Raw genomic sequence first — 21,397 nt, 5'->3', positions numbered from 1 at the left:
GCTGCTAAGGCACTCTTCTGAGCCTTTGTTCTGAAATATGTTCTGATATTTAAGTTAAAAAGAGTTTCAGCCTATTTTCTCTTTGTGTTTGATGGGATTGAAGTGGTGAGTTGGGGTGGGTAAAAGAAGAGAGCTATGTTGGTATTTTGAGGGAAAATAGTTTTTTTTGTTTTGTTTTGTGTTTGTTTGTTTTTTTAAAAAAAACAAACAAACAACATTTCTAAAGCTGGTTTAGATACCACCATGTCAAATTCAGGAGATTAAAAAAAAAAAAAAAAAAGATGACAAAATATGCTCTGTCTGAGTTCCTAGAACAAACTGCTGGTTAGTATAGGTTGAAGGACAGGGAAGAAAGTGAATTCAATAACACGCATAGTACTACAGTTGGTTGGCATGTAGGGAAAGGATTTAAAAGTTACATAATGCCATTTAACTTGTATATTTTTTCAAATGGAAAGGCGGTATATGGGGGGGTGGGGAAGACAGATAGAAGTCAAGTCAAGGTCAAGGGCAGGACCTCTTCCATAGCACTGATTAGATTCTGGGTGGACTTGCTGATTTCCCCTCCAGAAGTAGGCATTCCACTCCCGGGTGTGAAGAAGGCTGTGCTGGGTCCTGGGTGCCCATTCACTTCCACTGTGTAGCTGGCCTTCATGGGGCAACAAGTCTGGTTGTGAAGAATGAAATAGACCACAAAAACGTAAAGTCCCTGCAAAAGAAAAGAACACTAGCACGTTAAAAGAAGTCCTGCTACCGTAGCTGAAGAATAAACATGGTTGTAAGCATAGCGATTTTCTACAAATGTTTTAAGCTCTACCCAAAGCTGGGATTACAGAACAATGTTAGAGGTCTAGCAAGAGGCCATGTACATTTCTGAATGTCATAAAAAAGTTATTTCATATCATTTGGGAAAACTGCTCCCTCGTTAACAAATCATGTTTTTTCTTGGTTAAAACATGAGCTATATGCATTTTGTTTCAGGAAGCAAACCTCTTATGTTCTAAAAAATTACTATCTTTTCCCAGATCTCACTTGTTTTCATTTTTTTCTCTTAGCAAAGTGGTTGGAGTGTGCTCCTACCACCTTGTAGGCAGCACTGATGAAGCCTTCTCATTTTGTTTATATATCTCACCTACTTATCTCATTTGGAAACAGAATCACTGGGTAGGGACGCAGAGGAATTCTGTGGATTACTTCATATTTAGCATGCCTTGCTTCTCAGTTAATGTTACACAAGAACAATAAAGCTATCTTGTACATTCTTAAAGATATGCTGGCCCTTTAAATTATTTTGCAATCCAGTCAAATTTTTAACAATTGCTCGGCTTCCATCAGAGATAGCAATTCTCATTTTGCGTTTGTGTTCCCAACAGTGCCTACACTGCTTTCCTTCATGATTTCTACAAGGGATCTACTGTATACTTCTAATGGAGCTCTAGAAAGCTTGTTAATTTTGACCTTTACATTCTGCCACTAAAACATGCTAAATTGTGCCTCTTATGTATGTTAATCCTGGTGTTTAAGTTTTGAAAGTAAATAAGAGTTGCCTGAGTTACTGAAATTCTTACATTAATCCACAAAAAATGAAAGCAAGACACTTAGTTTATTAAAGAAGAAAAAGAGTTTCTCTCAAGATTTTTCATAAAACAAAACTAAGCATCTTCACATTGTGGAGTTGTCATTCTCCCATAGTTCCTAACCTTTCTAGGAATATAGAAGCAAGAAAGTAAATAATATATTTGTGAGCTTAAAATTTATATTTGCTGGTATAAATAGAGAAAAATCTATTAGAAAATACACAAAAGAATTATAATAAACTTTTAATATAAAATAAAATTAGAGGAAGCTAGCATCACATCTCTATTTAAAAAAAAAAAAAAAAAGGCCTTTCTCCTCTTTCTGCTGAAATGACCCCTTTTCATGTTGCCAACCAGTCTATTTAATTAACAAATGTTTTATAATAAGTGGTTTAGCGGTTAAAAATATTTTAAAATATAACTATTCTAACAATGATATGACAATGATATGAAATTAGTAACAAAGTTATTTCCTTTTGAATTAGGGTTTTTGTGTGCTTTTTAAAACAACATTAATATCTTAAATTATGTGGACAGAAATTATTCTCATGTGCAAATGATGCTGTGAACATTAGCAGAAACAAATCTTCCTAAAAATACGCATACACATTCAAAATTTTTTTTTGTACAAGTAACTTTTCACATGAGTATGACCTAATTGCATTGGCCATCGCAGTAGACAAAACAGGAAAAAAAATTAAACTGTCAGCCTTGAAAACTGTGAGAATGTCACTGATTTATTTCAGGATTTCTCTAAGTGTTACAAAGCGATAGGGTAAAAGTTAGATCAGAAAACAAAAACCAAGCTTTAAAGCCCATCTCTAAGGACCCATTTGTTAAAACAGCACATTCTCTCGTGTTTGTTTTAATATCTAGCCTTTTGTGCTTTGGGAAAGGAACTGGCAGCTGAAATAACTTGCATGCGAAAACTGCCTTTTTTTGTTAAAAGCCTATTCACACATACAGCAAATTCTTTGAATCTTGTAGGTGTGCCCCAGGAAACATAAATACCATTAATAGGAAAAGAAAAGTGTTTAAATGCAATTTGTATGGCATTTGCCGGTGCCCAGCCTGGCTGGGCAAATGTAGAAAAGGAACCTTCATCACCCAAAGTACTCAGGTGTGGAAGTTTCTAACCTCAGAGTAAAAACAAGTCCCTGTTCCAAATACTGCAGGCTCTAAATCGCAGGCTCTTCTTTCTATGATTGTCTGCAAAAAAAAAATTTTAAGAGAGAATCTAGAATCTCAATTATTCAATAGAATATGCTGACCGCCCACTATGTACACTGCCAGGCACTGAGATGTAAGGATAAAATGTTTGGTTCCTCTCAAGGTGTTCACAAAGACAACAGCATCCCACAAAATAATAGGTTAACTGTTTTAGAAACAAGCACATATAACCCATCTGTTCTTCCTATTCTTTACCTAGTGAAGAGAAGGGAATTCTTTCTGTGCATTGCTTTAATATATATATATATATATATATATATATATATATATATATATATATATATTTACATATATATGTGTGTGTGTGTGTGTGTGTGTGTGTGTGTGTGTATATATATTATTGATTTCAGAGAGGAAAGGAGAAGAGCTACAGAAATATCAATGATGAGAGAGAATCATTGATTGGCTGTCTCCTGCAAGCCCCCTACTGGGGATCAAGCTCAAAACCCAGCATTTGCCCTGACAGGGAATTAACTGTGACCTCCTGGTTGATGCTCAACCGCTGAGCCACACCAGCTGGACGTTGCATTGCTATTTTGATTATTTACTTAGATCTCTACTTCAATGATGAAAAATCCTCCAAAAGTCTTTAGTTTGATGTATCTGGATTGAACATAGTCACTAGGCCAATTTTATATTTCTTTTGATTCAGGAATTTAAACTTATTGACAAATATTTAGTGAGAATGAAACTATAATGGACTAGAGGAGTTAAATACTTTTAACATCATCAAAAAGCAAAACAAGTACAGAAGATTTTGGCTGATTATCTCAATAATTTCTTTCAATTCCATATGAGGTCAGAGAATCACCATTGCCATTTTGAAACCGGGCACAAATTAAGCAGAAACCGGGTTGAATCATATATGAGCATTTATTCCAATACTGCTGGCAGTATGCAGAGAGCAGCAGGCCATTCTGTAAATTCTGCTCTAACCTCCCCTACTAGCCAGCTGGTTATGTATAGATAAGGAAGAAAGGCTACGTGCAAGGGGGAAGTGGGGCAGGAGAAGGGCTGCAGGATCCGTGGTCTGTGTGTCTTCTTCCAGGATCTTGAAGTCCAATAACAAGTAGTTAATATTCAATCGTGTTGAAACCCAGCTCTGCCATTTCCTGAGACCTGAGGATGGTCAGCATTCCTGAGACAAACTCCTGGAGGGGGTCAGGGTCCAGGCACAGCAACCAATCCAAGCATATCCTGTCCTTGGTTTGTTCTCAAAACATATTTTCTTTTTGGAGTAGTGGACCCATCCAGGCTCAGAGGCATCATTTTGTTTTTATAGCCTTTTTTTTCTCTTTGTAACACATCCTCCACTTTCCCAGGGTCTGTAAGAAAATCTCTTATCTATAGTTATTAAGGGGGAAAATAATTAAACAACTGTGGTGCTATTGTTTCTATTCTTGTTGTGTGCCCTTTCCCTTATCAACCGTACAAATTTAATCAAGGAGTGGTGGCAGATGAAGAGTGAGGAAAACAGGGAGTTGACTGAGCTGCCTGGCTCAGAAGGAAGTGAAGTCAAACGGCAATGGTGACTTGGAGAGCTCTTCTAAAACCCAAGAGAGTCCCCTCTGAGGACGAAGATATGGCCTGCAACTTAAGCCTTGTAGGACTTGTAAAAAGATCTCAGAAAAGGGTGAAACCTAGGTATTTAAAAGATAACTGCACGCAGGCTGTCTTAGTCAGCAATCTTCTTTGTCCCTGCCTTTCCATCCCATAATTCCTTCATGTTGCAAAAGAGTGTTAAAATAGCAAATGCATTAAATGAACTCATTTAATAGCTGCCTGGCCCATCCCTTTAATTTTATTTTCTCTAAATAAAGTGAAACATTATTTCATGATTTATTTTTCCTGAATTCTGAATGCTATCCTGCACTCAGAGCCAATTGGAGCTAGTGTGACAGCCTTCGCACTACATTCTCCACCAATGAGAATTAACACACCCATACTGCAAGAGCTGCCAGCAAGCAACCTTGGCAAATGTGTTGAGCAACCTGACATATTGACTCCAAGTGGCCTCTGTCTCTAGTATTTATTTTAGATTCTGGCAAAGAGTTTTGAACAATGATATGTGATAAAAATATACAGATGATAGTGCCAAGCCTGCTAATGAAACACAAATAATCAGTATAGATATTAAATTCCACATGGTGCCAGTACTTACATATTTGAGGAATAAAGAACTAGAGTTTTACACTCAGTGAAGGCGTGGTCTTACAGACACCATATACCTCACTGTATGCCATGACAGTTAATGAAGAACAGTGATATCAGTAGTTGGAACTGACTATGGAATAGGCATATCATGACTCAGAGGATTTGAAAATAATGGGAAAGATTTTGCTAATATAAAATTCCAGCCCATTAAGATGAAAAAGACAGAGAGATTAAGAGGATTATAGAAGCTAATACGTAATAAAAATACCCCAGCTTTCCTTGAAATGGGAAATCCAATAAATGGAACTGAAGATGAATAAAAAGATACAATATTAATATAAGAAAAGTTTTCTGAAAAATACAGTAAGAACTAAATTTGAGGATTTAAAATATAATACTGTGGTCCAGCAACATTTTGATACTTAAAAAACCCAATTTCTAATAAGTGGAAAACTTTAGGATGGCTTTAGACTTCTTTACATCAACTTTAAATGCTTAAAGATAATGGAGCAATATCAAGTTCTGAGGAAAAAGTGATCAAAGAATATACTCAGCCAATCTAGCATTTGAAATTATCAAACATAGAAAAATGCTGGAATTCAGCATCCAGGAATCTTCTTGGGGAACTCTTTCCCAAACTACATGATAATAAAATATAACCAATAAAAGATGAGTTGGCCCAAAGAGAGGAAAAAACAAAAAATTCAGTAATGAAATGGCTAAAGGATCATGTAAAAAGGACTATTTATTTATTTATTTATTTATTGTTGATTTTTAAAAATATATATATATTTTATTGGTTTTTTACTGAGAGGAAGGGAGAGGGATAGAGAGTTAGAAACATCGATGAGAGAGAATCATCTATCAGCTGCCTCTTGCACACCCCCTACTGGGGATGTGCCCACAACCAAGGTACATGCCCTTGACCAGAATCAAACCTGGGACCTTTCAGTCCACAGGTGAACACTCTATCCACTGAGCCAAATCAGCTTCAGCTATTTTATTGATTTTAGAGAGGAAGGAATAGGGATAGAGAGATAGAAACATCAATGATGAGAGAGAATCATTGATTGGCTGCCTCTTGCATGCCCTCTACTGGGGATTGAGCCAGCAACCCAGACATGTACCCTTGGCTGGAATCCCTCTCACAAATCAGAATTGCTGGCTCCCAAGTGCTTGTCTGCCTGTTTGCCTGATTGCCCCTACCCACTCCCCTGCCAGCCTGATAGATGCCTAACTGCTCCTCTGCTGGCCCAATTGCCCCTAACTGCCCTCCCCTGCAGGCCTGGTTGATCCTAACTGCCCCCTTCTGTAGGCCTGGTTGCCCCCAATTGCCCTCCCTGCAGGTCTGGTCCCCACGCAACTGCCCTATTCTGCAGGGCTGCTCCTCCAATTACCCCCCTCCTCCCCCCCGCCCCCCCCGCAGGCCTGGTCCCCCCCTCAATTACCCTTCCCTGCAGGCCTGATCAGCTACAATTGCCTCCCCTGCCAGCCATCTTGTATCCACATGGGGGCAGCCATCTTTGACCACATGGGAGTGGCCATCTTGTGGGTTGGAGTGATGGTCAATGTGCATATTACCTCTTTATTAGATAGGATAGGTAGAGTTAAAGGTAAAGGTTAAATGTCTGGACAATGGAGAAAGCATGATTACTAAGTAAAAATATTCCTAAAGTTGGGAAGATTGAAAATGGGAAGAGATCTGAGTACCAATGATTTTATCATCTTTTTTAACATGTAGTCAACCAATACTATAAGATTGAAATACCTCGATGATAAAAAACCAGTGTTTCTAATCCTTTAAAGTATTTATTATTTCTTTTCCTATTTTTTTAAAAAACACTTATAATTTCTGTGGTGATTAAAATATCTTTTGTGGTGTAGATGCATATTTTGAAATTCAACAATTATTTCTATTCCATTTTAGTTTTTCTTAAGATAAATGTAAGTAAAATGAAATTGTTTTGTATATTATAGTAACCATAATATTGTCACATATTTAAAATTTATTTATATTTAGGCATCCAATCATATTAAGTATGCCTGACGTTCACTTCATGTTATTATTTTTACTTTAAAACAGTCAATGACCTTTAAAATGATCATTTATGTTAATGATTTATTTACTCTTTCTGGTGTTCATCATTCATTTCTACAGATTGTATTTCTCTAGTATCTTTCCCTTTTCCTTTAGCCTGCAGAACTTGTAAGCATTTGTGTAGTTCAGATTTGTTGGAAATAAATCCTTTCAGCTTTTGTCTGTATAAAATGTCTTTATTCCACCTTCATTTTAGACAAATATTTTAACTGGATATAGAATTCTAGGTTAATAGATTCTAGTTTTTGGTTTGTTGGGAGTCTTTAAGGATGTCATTCCATTATCTTCTGGCTTCCAGATTTTCTGATGAGAATTTTGTTAATTTTAATAATTATTTTCTTTTATACAATGTTCTCTTTACTTACCCAAGCTGCTTTGATCATTTCCTATTAAGAGTTTTTAAGAGTCTTGCCGAAACCAGTTTGGCTCAATGGATAGAGCGTCGGACTGCAGACTGAAAGGTCCCGGGTTCGATTCCAGTCAAGGGCATGTACCTTGGTTGCGGGCACATCCCCAGTAGGGGGTGTGCAAGAGGCAGCTGATCGGTGATTCTCTCTCATCGATGTTTCTAACACTCTATACCTCTCTCTTCCTCTTTGTAAAAAAATCAATAAAATATACTATATATATATATATATATATATATATATATATATATATAAAGAGTTTTTAAGAGTCTGACTATGATATGCCAAGATATATTTTTCTTTGCTTGGGGTTCTATAAGCTTTTTGAATTTGGAAAATTGCTGGCTACCATTCTTTCTATTATGGTCACCTAATTTTAATATGGATTACTTATATAGAAAGTTTGAAATTATTTAAAAAATTTTAAATCTTCATACTTTTATTTTGTTACATTTTTTAAAAATAATAAATATTTATAATCCCCCTCACCCCCCCAAATGAATAATTTACCAACAACAAAAATCTCTAAGCAAATTTGTCAGTATATTAGTAATGATAAATTCCATACATTGGGAATATATGGACACATGAACCATTTATTATTGTTGTTTTCTATTTTATATTTTTTAAAACTTAGAAACATAAAGATATTAAAATAATAGGAATAATGTTTTTGGAGACTTAGTGTTCACCATAGATTATATAAATATCCTTACTAATTTAAGATATATTATCTATTCAGAACTAGTAGAGCCATGAAAAATTCAGTTGACTTAGTCTGCTGGCTTCTGAAATCTCTACAACTAAAATATCTGGGTAGCAGGAGTTCACTTACAAGGTTTGAGATTAGCTAGAATGTCTATTTTAAATTACATAATCCCTAGAAACAACCATTGTATAGATTTTTATCATAGATATCCAGAGTATAGACAAGATAGTTTTCCCAGGGCTATGATCTGCAATTTAAGAGTATAATTCTCTGCATGACACTTACAGATGCAAGAAACATATGGTTAGTTTTTTTGTGATAAATGCTCAAGAATAAAAAGATTAATTACTAAGTCCAGCCTCAACAATCTCATCTGATCAGCATCTCCTTGTTCCACAGTGCTTTTTCTTAACACTCTCAATGTTTTTCCTGCTTCTAAGTTTCAAAACATGGAGAACTCATCAGTCATGACACTCCTTATCAAGGAGCCAGACTATTTCTGACAAGATAAAAGAAATTAAAAATGTAGTGTTTGTTGTTTGTTTTTAATTTATGAGAACACAAACGCTTGACCCCATCAAATCCCTGAGAGTCCCTAGATTAGAAAATTTTCAGAAGTACAAATCAAATTGGGTACTAGTATTGCAGGAAAGAGAAGACTGAAGGTGGTTGTAAAATTATTGAGATAAACTAAATAAAGTAGAAGAGGTAGAACCCGAGAATAATATTTTTAAGGTTTTAATAAAAAGTGGAAAAGGAAAAAAAAAATTGGAAAAGGGAAACAAATTGAAGTATGTTTTGACTGTAAAATAAAAACACACCACACCTTAAATTAAATTACATAAGTACCAAACTGTATCATGATTGTTTATTTAAATCTTATTATAGCTGTATGTACATTAAAAATAATAATTTAAAATAAATTTTTATATATCCTAAGAAATTTCTGTCAGAATCAATTGAAAAAAAGCCAGTCTGTAGATTGAAACAATAATAGCAACTACAACAGGAAGAAAATAAAGTGGTGTTCTCATGTCCTCTGGTGTGGTTTTTCTAGGCAGAAAAGACTATGTCAAGTTGGCCTATTGCCAAACTGTATATTAAGTCACCATAATTAGCTCTCTGAACATCTTGAAAAAACCATATAACAAGAAAAAGGACAAATTCTGATGAACACAACAGCATGAATGAATGAAAAAATCAGTATTCTGGGTTAAAAAAGTTGGACACAACCTGGCCAGTGGCTCAGTGGTTGAGTGTTGACCTATGAACCAGGAAGTCATGGTTCGATTCCTAGTCAGGGCATATGCCTGGGTTGTGGCCTTGTTTCCCAGTGTGGGGCATGCAGAAGGCAGCCAATCAATGATTCTCTCTTATCATTGATGTTTCTATCTCTCTCTCCCTCTCCATTCCTCTCTGAAATCAATACAAATATATTTTCTTAAAAGTCAGATACAAAAGAGTATTTACTGTATGATTCCATTAATACAAAATTCTGGAAAATACGAATTAATAAATAGTGGCAGAATGTAGATCAGTGGGCGCCTGGCTCTGGGAGCAAAGGGGGTTTTTACGGGGGGTGGGGTTGGGGTGGGAATCTTTCAGGGGTGATAAAAAGCTCTTCCTCCTTTTCTTATTGTGTGGTTTCTCACCAATGAAAGCTTAAGAATAAAGTAGAGGCTGAATTTGTTGTTATAATAAGTTGAACACTAACGTTTTTTGCCAAGGGTCAGCAAAATTTTTCTGAAAAGAGTCACATAGTAAATATTTTCGATTTAGCAGGATATATGGTCTCTGTTGAAACTATGCTGAAATTGGAATTTTTTATAATTTTTACATGTCAAAAATGTTATTTTCCTAACATTTATAAATGTAAAACCCATTCATAACTCTGTAAGTACTTTTAAAAATATTGTTTTGTCAGCATCTTTTATATTGGTTTTTTGAAACAAGACTTCAAAAATTTAGCGTTCAGGTATCTGTGAACCACTTCATGGATTAAGCTTAATTGTCTGGACAGGGATAGGTAACCAAAGAATACTGCTGATGATGATGAGAAGGAAAAATTGGATGACCCAGTGCCAATAAAAAGCAAGGAGAATCACTTGGCTGTGGAGATTAAATTAAATTTCATACATGTTAATGTGAAAACATGTAAGGTTATTTTAAGTATGAGGCTGAGATCAGAAGAGAAGGCAAGGTTAGATACACATGCATGGAAATAGGTGCGTAGTGGTTAAGTTAAAGCCATTATGGGTGTATGATTGTTTTTAAAGGTTATGGGCAGTAGAGAAAAAAGCTGAGTGCTCAGGATTAAACACAGCTGGAGAATATGAACAGGAAGAGGAAACAGTGAAGTAAACAAGGAACAACCGCCTGGTCGGGCTGATCAGATAAGAGGCAGTTAACTGTATCGGAGAAGTCAAGAAGAACTTCTGTTCCAGAGGAAAGAGGTGGTCCACATCGTCAGAAACTCAAGAAGGAAAAAAAAGAGGCATTTGTTTATTTCAGATATAACCAATGTCTTTGGGAAAAGCACAATTACAATTGAGACCGAGGTGAGAATAAACTGGTAAGATAAGAGTGCTGTCAAGAAAAAGGTTGCCTTAGGTTAGGGAACAATCTGACTCATGACAGATCAGCCACTTTGATAACCACTGATAGCTGTCTATATTTGATGGGAGTGTTTTCTTCCTATCGATTCATTAGTATTCTTTTATTTCCTAATTAAATGCATTGGATCATTGCTTAATAACATTGTGTATCTTTCAAGTGTACTATTTTATAACACATCATATATATTTTGTGTTGTGTGCTCACCACACAAAGGTTTTATTCTTATTTGGAGCAAAAGACTACATAGCACAGAGTTCAATTCCTTTCAACTACAAATTGGATCAGGCGTCCCATGTGAAGATAATGAGTGAATGTTGCACATTCCACATATTCTACAATGCTGGATTAATGTGGTTGTGCTTTCCTGTCAATATTTTGTCTTCTCTGACAAAAACTGGGAGATGCCCGATTTTTGTATTCCTGACTTCTTTCTGCCCCACAAGTTGCTGAAGGCAGCCATCCAGTCAGCTAGACAACTACTAGGTTTATATTGCTTTTAAAAGAAAACAGAATCTAGTAAACTTTTAAGAAATGATTCATTTCATTGTAACATGGTTAATCAAATGTCAAAGAGGATCTAAAGGCCTTGTTTTAGAAACATTCTTGGATGAGTCAACTCCAAAAATAATGAAATCGTCCCTGTAGTTTTCATAGAAATGTGAAACTCAACATCCTATGCTTTGCTATACTGAATACACAGGTAAAAAATCCTGCACTTTTTAGACAGAGATTTCTCATTATGACTGGCAAATTCTAGACTGTTACACCAGCAGATAAAAGCTCTTGAGCCAAATTTCTGGGAATCTTTGTATTTATAGATTGGAGATAATATAGCATCTAAACAGAAATCTTACCTAATAATAGACAAACATGTAAATTGACCATACTTCTGCTACACCACCAGCCAATCAGGAGTGATATGCAAATTAACCCAACAAAGGTGACGGTTAATTTGCATACACAGATGTCGAGTGACTAGGATGGGACACTTGTATCATCACCATGGTGATGACACAAGCGTTCTGCCCCACCCCCCTGTCTCTTAGGGCCTCTGGGCAGCGTGGGAAGGCAGGGCTGGATTGGAAAGGGGCTGGACTAGAGTGGAAAGGCGGTGGCAGCAGCCAGGGAAAGGAAAGCCCATCATCGAGCGAATCTTTGTGAATCGGGCTTCTAGTCAATAATAATTCCAGATATTGAAAAGAACATATAGTCAACATATTATGATTTTCAGGTACTCTTTTCTGATGAGCTACTTGGTAGGAACAAATCACTATCTTTTTGTTGCAATTTCCTAAACAATGAAACAAGGACACTAGGGCTTCTCTAGGGATGCTCTATGGAATGTAACTAACAAAACTAAAACTAAAAAAGTAAAAAAACATAAAAAAACATGAATAAATTAATCTTAAAAAGCAAAAACTTAACACATCCCAAATTCATTGTTAACATTTATTGTAGAAGAGGAAAAGAAATAAAAAATACAGAGAAGTCCCCCCAAAAAACCAAACATCCCCAAATTTGTACCAAATCTTAACTCTCAAAAATAACCACTGTATGTTGGATATGAACTTCCTTAAAACTACAATTTCTAAAGCGGTTGTATTTCCCCAACCCATTAATTATATGAAGACATGTTTTCATATGTAAGAATTTCTTTTCTTTTTTTTTTTTTTTTGATAAACAGCTGAAGGTTGGATTTATAGTTGGGGAATAGCTGGGTAACTTCAGGTCTTAGTTTGCCTGGGACAGTCCTGGTTTGCTTGTAATTTTGGGGGTATCCTGTTGCCTCAGCATCTTTTATTAACACCACTCCCTTTCCCTCAAGCAACAATGACAGTGAATTATATGGCAATTTATTTAGTATGGTTAGATAAGGCTCTGTAAGGGCACAGCCTGTGAAGTTACCCTATTTGATACAGCAGAACTATCAAGTATATCCATAAAAAAACCCAAGTCTAACTACACCTCTCCACATGAGGGTGGTCTGGAATTTAAATTCTCTCTGAACTATTTTGATTCATTCATTGAGTTAATACATTATAGCCACGTGTCCACCAAGTAGTATACTGTAGATTCCCTGCAGGTAGGGCACACACAGGCTCAGTCCTTTTTCCCAGAGCATTTCATCCCTACTAGTGCACTTCAGTGCTTGGAGCTCCACCAAGAGTTCTTCTGCTTCTTGAACCTAGGATCACTGCCTGCAGGGAAAATCAGTAAAGTGGAAGATGCTTCTTACCTGGGGAACCAGGCCTGCAGGGGAGGGCAATTGGGAGGGACCAGGCATGCAGGGGAGGGCAGTTGGGGGCATCAAGCCTGCAGGGGAGGGCAGATGCAGGAGACCAGGCCTGCAGAGGAGGGCAGTTTGGGGGGACTAGGCCTGTAGGGGAGGGCAGCCAGGCATCCCTCAAGGGGTTCCAGATTGGAGACAGTGCAACCTGGGCTGAGGGACATCCCCCCCTTATGGATGAATTTTGTGCACTGGTCCTCTAGTTAGTATAATAAGTAGCTCAGCTGTTATATTGAGCTATATTTCATTTATGTGAACCTCCACTTTTTCATCTGTATAATGGGAATATTAGTATCAGTTACCTCTGTTGATTACTATAGGTGCAAATAAAATCACTGCAAGATATACATTTATAGGCTGTAAACTTGCTCTCTATATATTAGGTGATATTGTTTTTATTGCTAAAACAATTTGCACAAAGTTAATCTCATCCTTATCCTGGTTGATGTCTTTTCTTATACATCATGAGAAAGGTATGGGCATAGTTTCCTCCCTGGGGTTTATTTGAGTCATGTCAAAAATGGTGGGGGGAGGGAGGATGAGCTAATGCTTCAGCAGTTTCCAATAAAGTTGCAATTTGACTAACAAAGCTTCTGCAGTTTGTGCCTCATCTGTTCCCACTCCAGGCATACTGAACCACCAGGCACTTTCAGTTCCTCCAGACGTGCTGGGCTCTCTCTCAGCTTTGCCAGGGGACTTGCTGTTCCTGCATCTGCCTGACCTCTCCCCTAGCCTGGCTGCCCTACTCATTAGGTAAGTATAGGTCTCCTCCAGGACTTTGAGATGCTTCTTTGGTTACCTCACCACCCCATGCTGAGTTATTTACCCCAACACTCAGCCTCCCGCAACCTTTTTACCCCCTCACACAATCATTATGTTCTATCCTTACGCTATTTTCCTAGTTGGTTTCCTACATCAAACCACACAGTCTATAAACTTCTTAAAGCAAGATAACTGGATTTCTTCACTGTGCTAAGTCCAGCACAATGCCACATAAATGGCTAGCTCTTCACAAATATTTGTTGAATGGATGAATGATAGAAAGCCCAAAACCAAACCAAACCAAACCAAACCAAACCAAACCAAACCAAACCTATATTACTGAGGCCTAGAAAAATTAGGGCCAGAAAAAAACAGAATCCCTCTCTAAGTAGTTTCTACACCTTAGGGCATCTTCTTTTTCTCTTTTAAATATATTTCTTATTGATTTCAGGCAGGAAGGGAGAGGGAGAGATTCAGTAACATAAATGATGAGAAAGACTCATTGGTTGGCTGCCTCCTGCTCACCCCACACTCGGAATGGAGCCCACAACCTGGGCATGTGCCCTGACCAGGAATCAACCTATGACCTACTGGTTCATAAATCAACACTCAACCACTGAGCCAATCCGACTCGGCTGGGCATATTCTTGACTAAGCAATGGGTCTAGTTGTATCAGCTATGCTATTTCCTAAATACATCTTCACAGAAATTCTGGAAGTCTTAAATTGGGGTGTTCTCTTTGGCAGCTGCTCCCATGACTAAGTAAGAGTATGAGGATATGTAATCAACTTTTTATAGGCTGTTAAGTTGGAACAAAAACCTCCCATAGTATGAGAGGATGAAAGGCATATTATGGGAAAGGCAATAAAAGCTGAACTGTGAGTGTATTTGTATGTGTTTAAAGCACTTGGAAGGATATGTAAAAGCATGACACATTTTACTATTTCATTGGTTTCTGGTTTTTTTTTTTTTTTCTTTTCTTTTTTGAGTATATGAGGCAATAGCTATGTCTAAAAAGAATAGTTGCTATAATTAAGAAACCAAGCCCCAAGTCCCAAATTTTGAATTCCTTAATTTCGTTTTCAAATCTTTCATGCAGACAGTGGTTTATACCATGATTTAAATATTTTGCACCCTTATAAGAGAATGAATATTTTACAAAATTATTCCAACCTATATTGTAATTTTTAGAATAAACAAAAATGTAGGCTTTTAAGATAAAGAAACAAAATCCCATAATCTCTGGAAAGATAATCTTAAAAATATAAGGAAACCAAAGAACTACCTAGTAATATTTTTTTTACATGTTATTGGTGAAAAATAGTGAATCTGTATATTCTACCACATGGCACAAAGATGACTGTGGTCCTTTTTATGATTTGTCAATAATAACAAAGTGGAGACATGGAAAAAGAGCAGGCCATTCTTTTAAGAAATGTGCAGGGAAAAATATTTATCTGTGCTGAAAACCCATGGTACCAGTTTCTCATCTGCAAAATCAAGATGTGCTGTAATCTGGATTATATGAGTCTTTCTAGAATTAGAGCTTAATTTTCTATTAATAGCTTTAGAACATAACATAGTTGCAGATATTTTGTCTCTCTTTGGGGCTTGTTACTAAGAAGGGTTAACCAATGAATTTACTTTCTGTAGACAACTGGCCCATATCCCCAGACAAACACAAATCTTGTAAATTAACACATCATGAATACTTGAGTAGTGAATCAGATTTCTCTAAGGCTCAGACTCTGATCTATGGTACCCCCAAGGATAAGGGCAGCCTCTAAAATATATTTGCAAACAAACAAACAATACCAAAATCTATACATATTTAAAATACTGGTGAATCCAATTACAGCAGGTGATAATAAAGAATTCTACCTTCTTTCCAAAGTGCTCTCTAATTTAGCCTGGCTCAAGGTAGTGGGGGGAAATTAAGAAATAGATGCTTGATAGTGATTTTTATACTTCTTGCTATATACAACACAATTATATATGTTAAAGAAGAAAAAGCATCTCTAGTAAACATCAATCATATTTCTTTATAAAGGAAATGAATTTCAGAGCTAGTTCCAGTCCATAAATGCAATAGCAAAACATTCTAAATATATCTGTCTAAATAATTTGGATCTTAAAATACTCACAATAGTCTCTGCATCAATTTCTCAGTCCAGAGAAAATGAAATATTTTATACCCAGGCTTTTCCTATATTAGATTGATTACCACTTTTCCTTACCTATACTTTAGCTTTTGATTTTTATTTCAGGAGTCTTGTTTAATTTTTCAACATTTTTTTTCTTGAAATGTTGGCTCACTCACAGTTTTTATAATAATCCTCTAAAATTTAAAGAGGAAATTTATTCCCCAGTGAATCCTGTCCTTTTAGATTTGCCTAAGACTAATGGTGACAATTCAAGTGCTCAGTACTGGGACCATCGGATAAACCATGTTGGAAATAGTGTTATTTTCAGTTTACTGCAAGAACAGCAAAATGAGTCTTCATGCCTTTACTACATTTTCTTTGAGGGTGTGTGTGTGTGTATGTGTGTGTGTGTGTGTGTATGTTGGTGGGGGGATGTTGGTGGTAGAGAGTCATTTAAATTTAGGACACACCAATATAAGTAAACAAATGTTGGAATGGCACAGTATACCTTTCATTATTCTTAACATTCATTTAAGTATTTACTCATTCATCGACCTGTCCATTCATTCAACATTTAATGAGCATAGGCACTGTTAGAGTTTGGAACAAAGATAACAACCCAAATTTGTATTATAAAAACAGAAAAGATTTAAGATGCTTTAGATCAAGTAATAGTGTCACCTATGAAGTTCGATTCCCAATTTCCTACCCAGGATTCTTCAAGCTGTCAAAAACATCTTGCTTTTGCTTTGCATGCTGTGTAACTACATGGACAATGTGTCCTGCTAAAGAGATATTTTTCTAAGACATAAACTCTTTAACAGTCCCTTTGGTAATAACTCCAGTCTCTAATAAGATTATTGTTACTTAATAAACATCAAGTCTCAAATGCATTTATTATGCCTGCAGAATAAATTCAACAGATAAGAACAAACAGCTCTGACTGGTGATGGGCTGCCCTACTGCTATTGGCTAGCTCATCTCTGGCCTGAGGGAGTTTAAGAGTCAAACCACAGCACCTACTGGAAGGAACAAAGGTGCTCTTTGTCCAAGTTATCGGGAAGTCCAGTGAGGTGATCTCATGCTTGACTTGCTTACTGTAATTCTGGAAACAACTGACTGCGGTCTATAGGATGAACACCTGGTCCTTCTGTGAGGCTGGATGCCTGCTTATAGATGTTGGAAAATAAAACAAAAAACTTTGTAACATGGATATATTGCTTATTGCCTCTTTGAGAATCACCAGCCATTTCTCCTGTTGCTTCCACACACCCTCCCATCAGAAGTGGCCCATAAAGGACAGAGCCAAGTCACAGAACAAATCTTGTTTCCAATCTAATGCTGCAAACATAGATTAAGTCATATCTTGGAATTCTTCCACCGAGAAAACTTACAAGAAGCAAAACAACTTTTCAAAGCATAGCAAAATAAACATTTGCTCCATGGCTTACTGAATTTGGCACCAAACGGAAAATATGTACTTCCAGTAAACTAAGTGAGCTAACTAAGGCACCAACTTCACCTTCCTGGTTGCTTAAGGCCACCAGATAGCTGTGTGAGGCTAACCTCTCTTCTATTCCTAACCTTACCACCAGTCTCTTATTTGAGGCAAAGCATGCAATCTTTAGCCACTTTGACTCTTATGTGGGACAATGCTGCCTGCTATCACCACAGTTCTTAGAGCAAATGTTCAATCATTAACAATAATTAAATGTGTGTGTGTGTGTGTGTGTGTGTGTCGGTTTTTTTTTTTTGTTTTTTTGTTTTTTTGTTTTTTTTTTAATATAAATGCTGTTTTGGCACGAAACATTGGAAAACTAAGAAGAATGTAAATAATTTGAAAATGTCAGTTTCGGATGAGGTGCTAAAACTCATGAATCACTTCAAGAGATTTCCCTAATTTGAGGAGATTTGTAGGAAGGGAGTGGAGGCATTGGAAATTTCAAATGAGAGAGTTAATTCAACAAGAATTTACTGAGGACCTTGTGCCAGCCCTGTAACTAAGCTTTCCAGGCAGCACAAAAGAAGTGGGAGAGTTGGTCTTCAGGGAACTGATTGGGGAAAAGCCCCAGGCAACATAGATGTGTCAAAGGAATACAACTCTGGGGCTGGCATCAGAGGAGATGACAGTAAACAGATGGGTTCAAGGAAATGGCAAACTGAAAGCTGGGTCCTTCAGAAAAGTTAAGATTTGAAAAAAAAATTTTTTTAAAGGGGAACATCATTATGTATGAATGTAACAATGTGTTTGAAGGCAAGGAGATGGGAGTGAAATCCTCTGTATCATAAATGAACATAAGCACTGTATTTGTTCATTCCAGCCAATATGTTTAGCAAGAGTGCTTCCCAGGCTTTGTTGATCCTGTTACCATGGAAAGCTCTAGCACAAAAAGCATTACTCAAAAACTTGAGTTGAAGAATTATTAAGGTCATGCAAGTCTTCTCCTCCCCTCTTTTCTTCTTCTTCTTCCTCTTCTTCTTCTTCTTCTTCTTCTTCTTCTTCTTCTTCTTCTTCTTCTTCTTCTTCTTCTCCTCCTCCTCCTCCTCCTCCTCCTCCTCCTCCTCCTCCTCCTCCTCCTCCTCCTCCTTCTTCTTCTTCTTCTTCTTCTTCTTCTTCTTCAGAAAATAGTGAAACTACACTTTATTGAGTATCATGTCCCGGGCTAAGCACTTTATGCCTGTTATTTCATATACTGGGGCTTAGGCATGGCACTGTTCCTGGAATTCAAACTTATGCCTGTCTGATACCAAGTTTTTAACTAAGTGTTGTCATTTACCAAGACTGGTGTTGCCTGGATTCTCTATGGGCAGTAGGGATTCTCAGTGCTTTCTCATGGATCAGGTTATTTCTTGATGTGTGGTGTGATTACCTATATTTTCTAACTTCACTCCTGATCCTTTCAGAGAAGCACAGTAAGCCCACAATGTCATCAATAGGTTCTGTGATTTCAAGTGAAATTATGTATAATTAAACCAATTTTACCACAGGTCAGCGATTTTCAATCTTCCTCATCTCATAGCATACATACTAATTACTAAATTTCTGCTGCACAGCAAAAATGTACTTTTTACCTATCTGACAACAAAAATAGGTATAATTTTGGAGAGAATCAAGATGGCGGCATAGGTAAACACCTGTACTTGCTGCCTCCCATAACCATATCAAAATTACAACTAAAATACATATCAACTATCATCCAGAACTGTGGGAAAGTTGAATGAGTGTAAGTACTACAACTAGAGAGGTAAAGAAGAAAGCACAATGAGACTGGTAGGAAGTGTGGAGACGCAGAATGGGTTGGCATCTTCCTCCCAATTAAAATGTTTTTTAATTGGGAGGGAGATACAAGCTTCTGCTTGCTCTGAGCTCCAGTCCCAGGTGAGGCTTTGGGGAACCCAGACAGATAAGGGAGGAAACAGGACTGTCTGACATCAGAGCAGGAATGCGGGGGCAGCTTTTTTCCAGATGGTGGTGCTTGCAACAGTCATTGTTCCTGGGCTGGGACCTCCCAGCTGCAGGGCTGACTGGCAGCCATTGCTGCTTGCTCCACCCTGGAGATTCCCTGAGACTCTGCCCCACCCAATTTAGAATCCCACCCAAGCTGTACACAGCAGCTTTTGCATATGATTGGCCTATCCTTTCTCAGACTAAAACTTGTCAAACATGTTTGCAGCTGGGTTAGGGGACCCCAAAGCTATCAAAAGAAGGCCCAAAGCCACACCATCACCAGCCTGCCTTGCTTCACAGCTGGGCCTTGTCTGGGCACTTCCAAACCCAATACAAAGAGGAAAAATCTGCAGATCCCTCTGTAGCTCTTGCTAGGTGGCCCCAGGCAATGGTTGACTCTGCATCTCCTTGGAGATCCAAAAGCCAGTGTACCCAGTGGTCAGTATAAAACCATACTAGATTACAACTCTTCACATCCATAAGTGACACACTCAAGGGGCAGACTCAGTGAGCACCAAAGCCCCACTGAAACAAGTCCTTCCCCATAAGGGTGTCTCCTGCAGAGCAGTTCTTCCATTGTAGACACAGCTGGTCCTCATAGCCAATTGGTCTGGAGGTCAATTCCTCTCAGCAATCAAGGCTCAACTACAACAATACTGTCCACACAGCCCATAAAGGGGTATACTAAGAGTATCTACCTCAGGTGATTAGAATGGCTGAGCCACTGAGCCCCATAGGACACCTACTATACAAGGCCACTCTATCAACTCAAGGAGACTTAGCAGCTACCCAATATTAGTACATAGAAACAAACACAGGGAAGCAGCCAAATGCAGAGACAAAGAAACATGTCACAAATGAAAGAAATGGAAGAAAGCAAACTATTTGATATAGAGTTCAAAAACACAGTTATAAGGTTACTCAATAATCTTCTAGAAACCTCTGAGGAACTTAGTGAGACCTTCAAAGATCTTAGTGAGAATACAAAAAAAAAAAAAAAAAAAAAAAGGAACAGTCAGAAATTAAGCATACACTGATTGAATAAAGAATAAGAATAATATACAGAGATTCAACAGTAGACTAGAGGATCCCAAGAATCAAGTCAAAGATTTGAAACACGAGGAAGCAAAAAACACTCAACTGGAAGAGCAAAAAGAAAAAAGAACCCAAAAATATGAAGATAGTGTAAGGAGCCTCTGGGATAACTTCAAGCATACCAACATCCAAATTATGGGGGTGCCAGAAGAAGAGAGAGAGCAAGATACTGAAAACCTATTTGAAAACCTAATGACAGAAATCTTCCCCTACCTGGTGAAAGAAATAGACTTACAAGTCCAGAAAGCGCAGAGAACCCCATACAAAAGTAATTCAAAGAGGACCACATCAAGACACATCATAATTAAAATGCCAAGAGCAAAAGACAAAGAGAGAATCTTAAAAGCAGCAAGAGGAAAAACAGTTAGTTACCTACAACAGAGTACCCATACGCCTGTCAGTTGATTTTTCAATAGAAACTATGCAGGCCAGAAGGGAGTGGCAAGAAATATTCAAAATGATGAATAGCAAGAACCTACAACCAAGATTACTCTATGCAGCAAAGCTATCATTTAGAATTGAAGGTCAGATAAAGGGCTTCATAGACAAGAAGAAGCTAAAGGAGTTCATCACAACCAACCAGTATTATATGAAATGCTGAAGGGTATTCTTTAAGAAGAAGAAGAAGATGAAAACGTTTAAGATAAAACATTATGAACAAGGAAGTGGCAACAAATACATATCTATCAACAAGTGAATCTAAAAATCAAATGAATAAAAAAAAATCTGATGAACAGAATAAACTGGTGAATGTAATAGAATCAGGGGCATGGAAATGGAGTGGACTGACAATTCTAGGGGGAAGGGGATGTGGAGAGGGGTACAGGAAGATATTGGACAAAGATCTTATATGCAGGTATGCAGTACCT

General features: G+C 37.3%; 1 protein-coding gene across 1 annotated transcript in view; it reads right to left on the bottom strand.

Annotated features, from left to right (window-relative positions):
- Positions 1 to 21,397, bottom strand: part of ADGRV1 (adhesion G protein-coupled receptor V1) — a gene marked incomplete at its 5' end in the record, with an annotated part of 423,052 nt that overhangs the window by 8,791 nt on the left and 392,864 nt on the right. Inside the window, one exon of the mRNA XM_084880847.1 lies at positions 518 to 709. Within this exon, the coding sequence (XP_084736973.1) occupies positions 518 to 709 (192 nt within the window). The remainder of the gene's footprint in view (positions 1 to 517; positions 710 to 21,397) is intronic.

This window comes from Pipistrellus hanaki (genome assembly GCF_964339955.1).
Source record: "Pipistrellus hanaki genome assembly, chromosome: 4".
Classification (NCBI taxonomy): Eukaryota; Metazoa; Chordata; class Mammalia; order Chiroptera; family Vespertilionidae; genus Pipistrellus; species Pipistrellus hanaki.
Note: the sequence above shows the minus strand (reverse complement) of the source record. Positions and strands in the feature narration are given on the sequence as shown.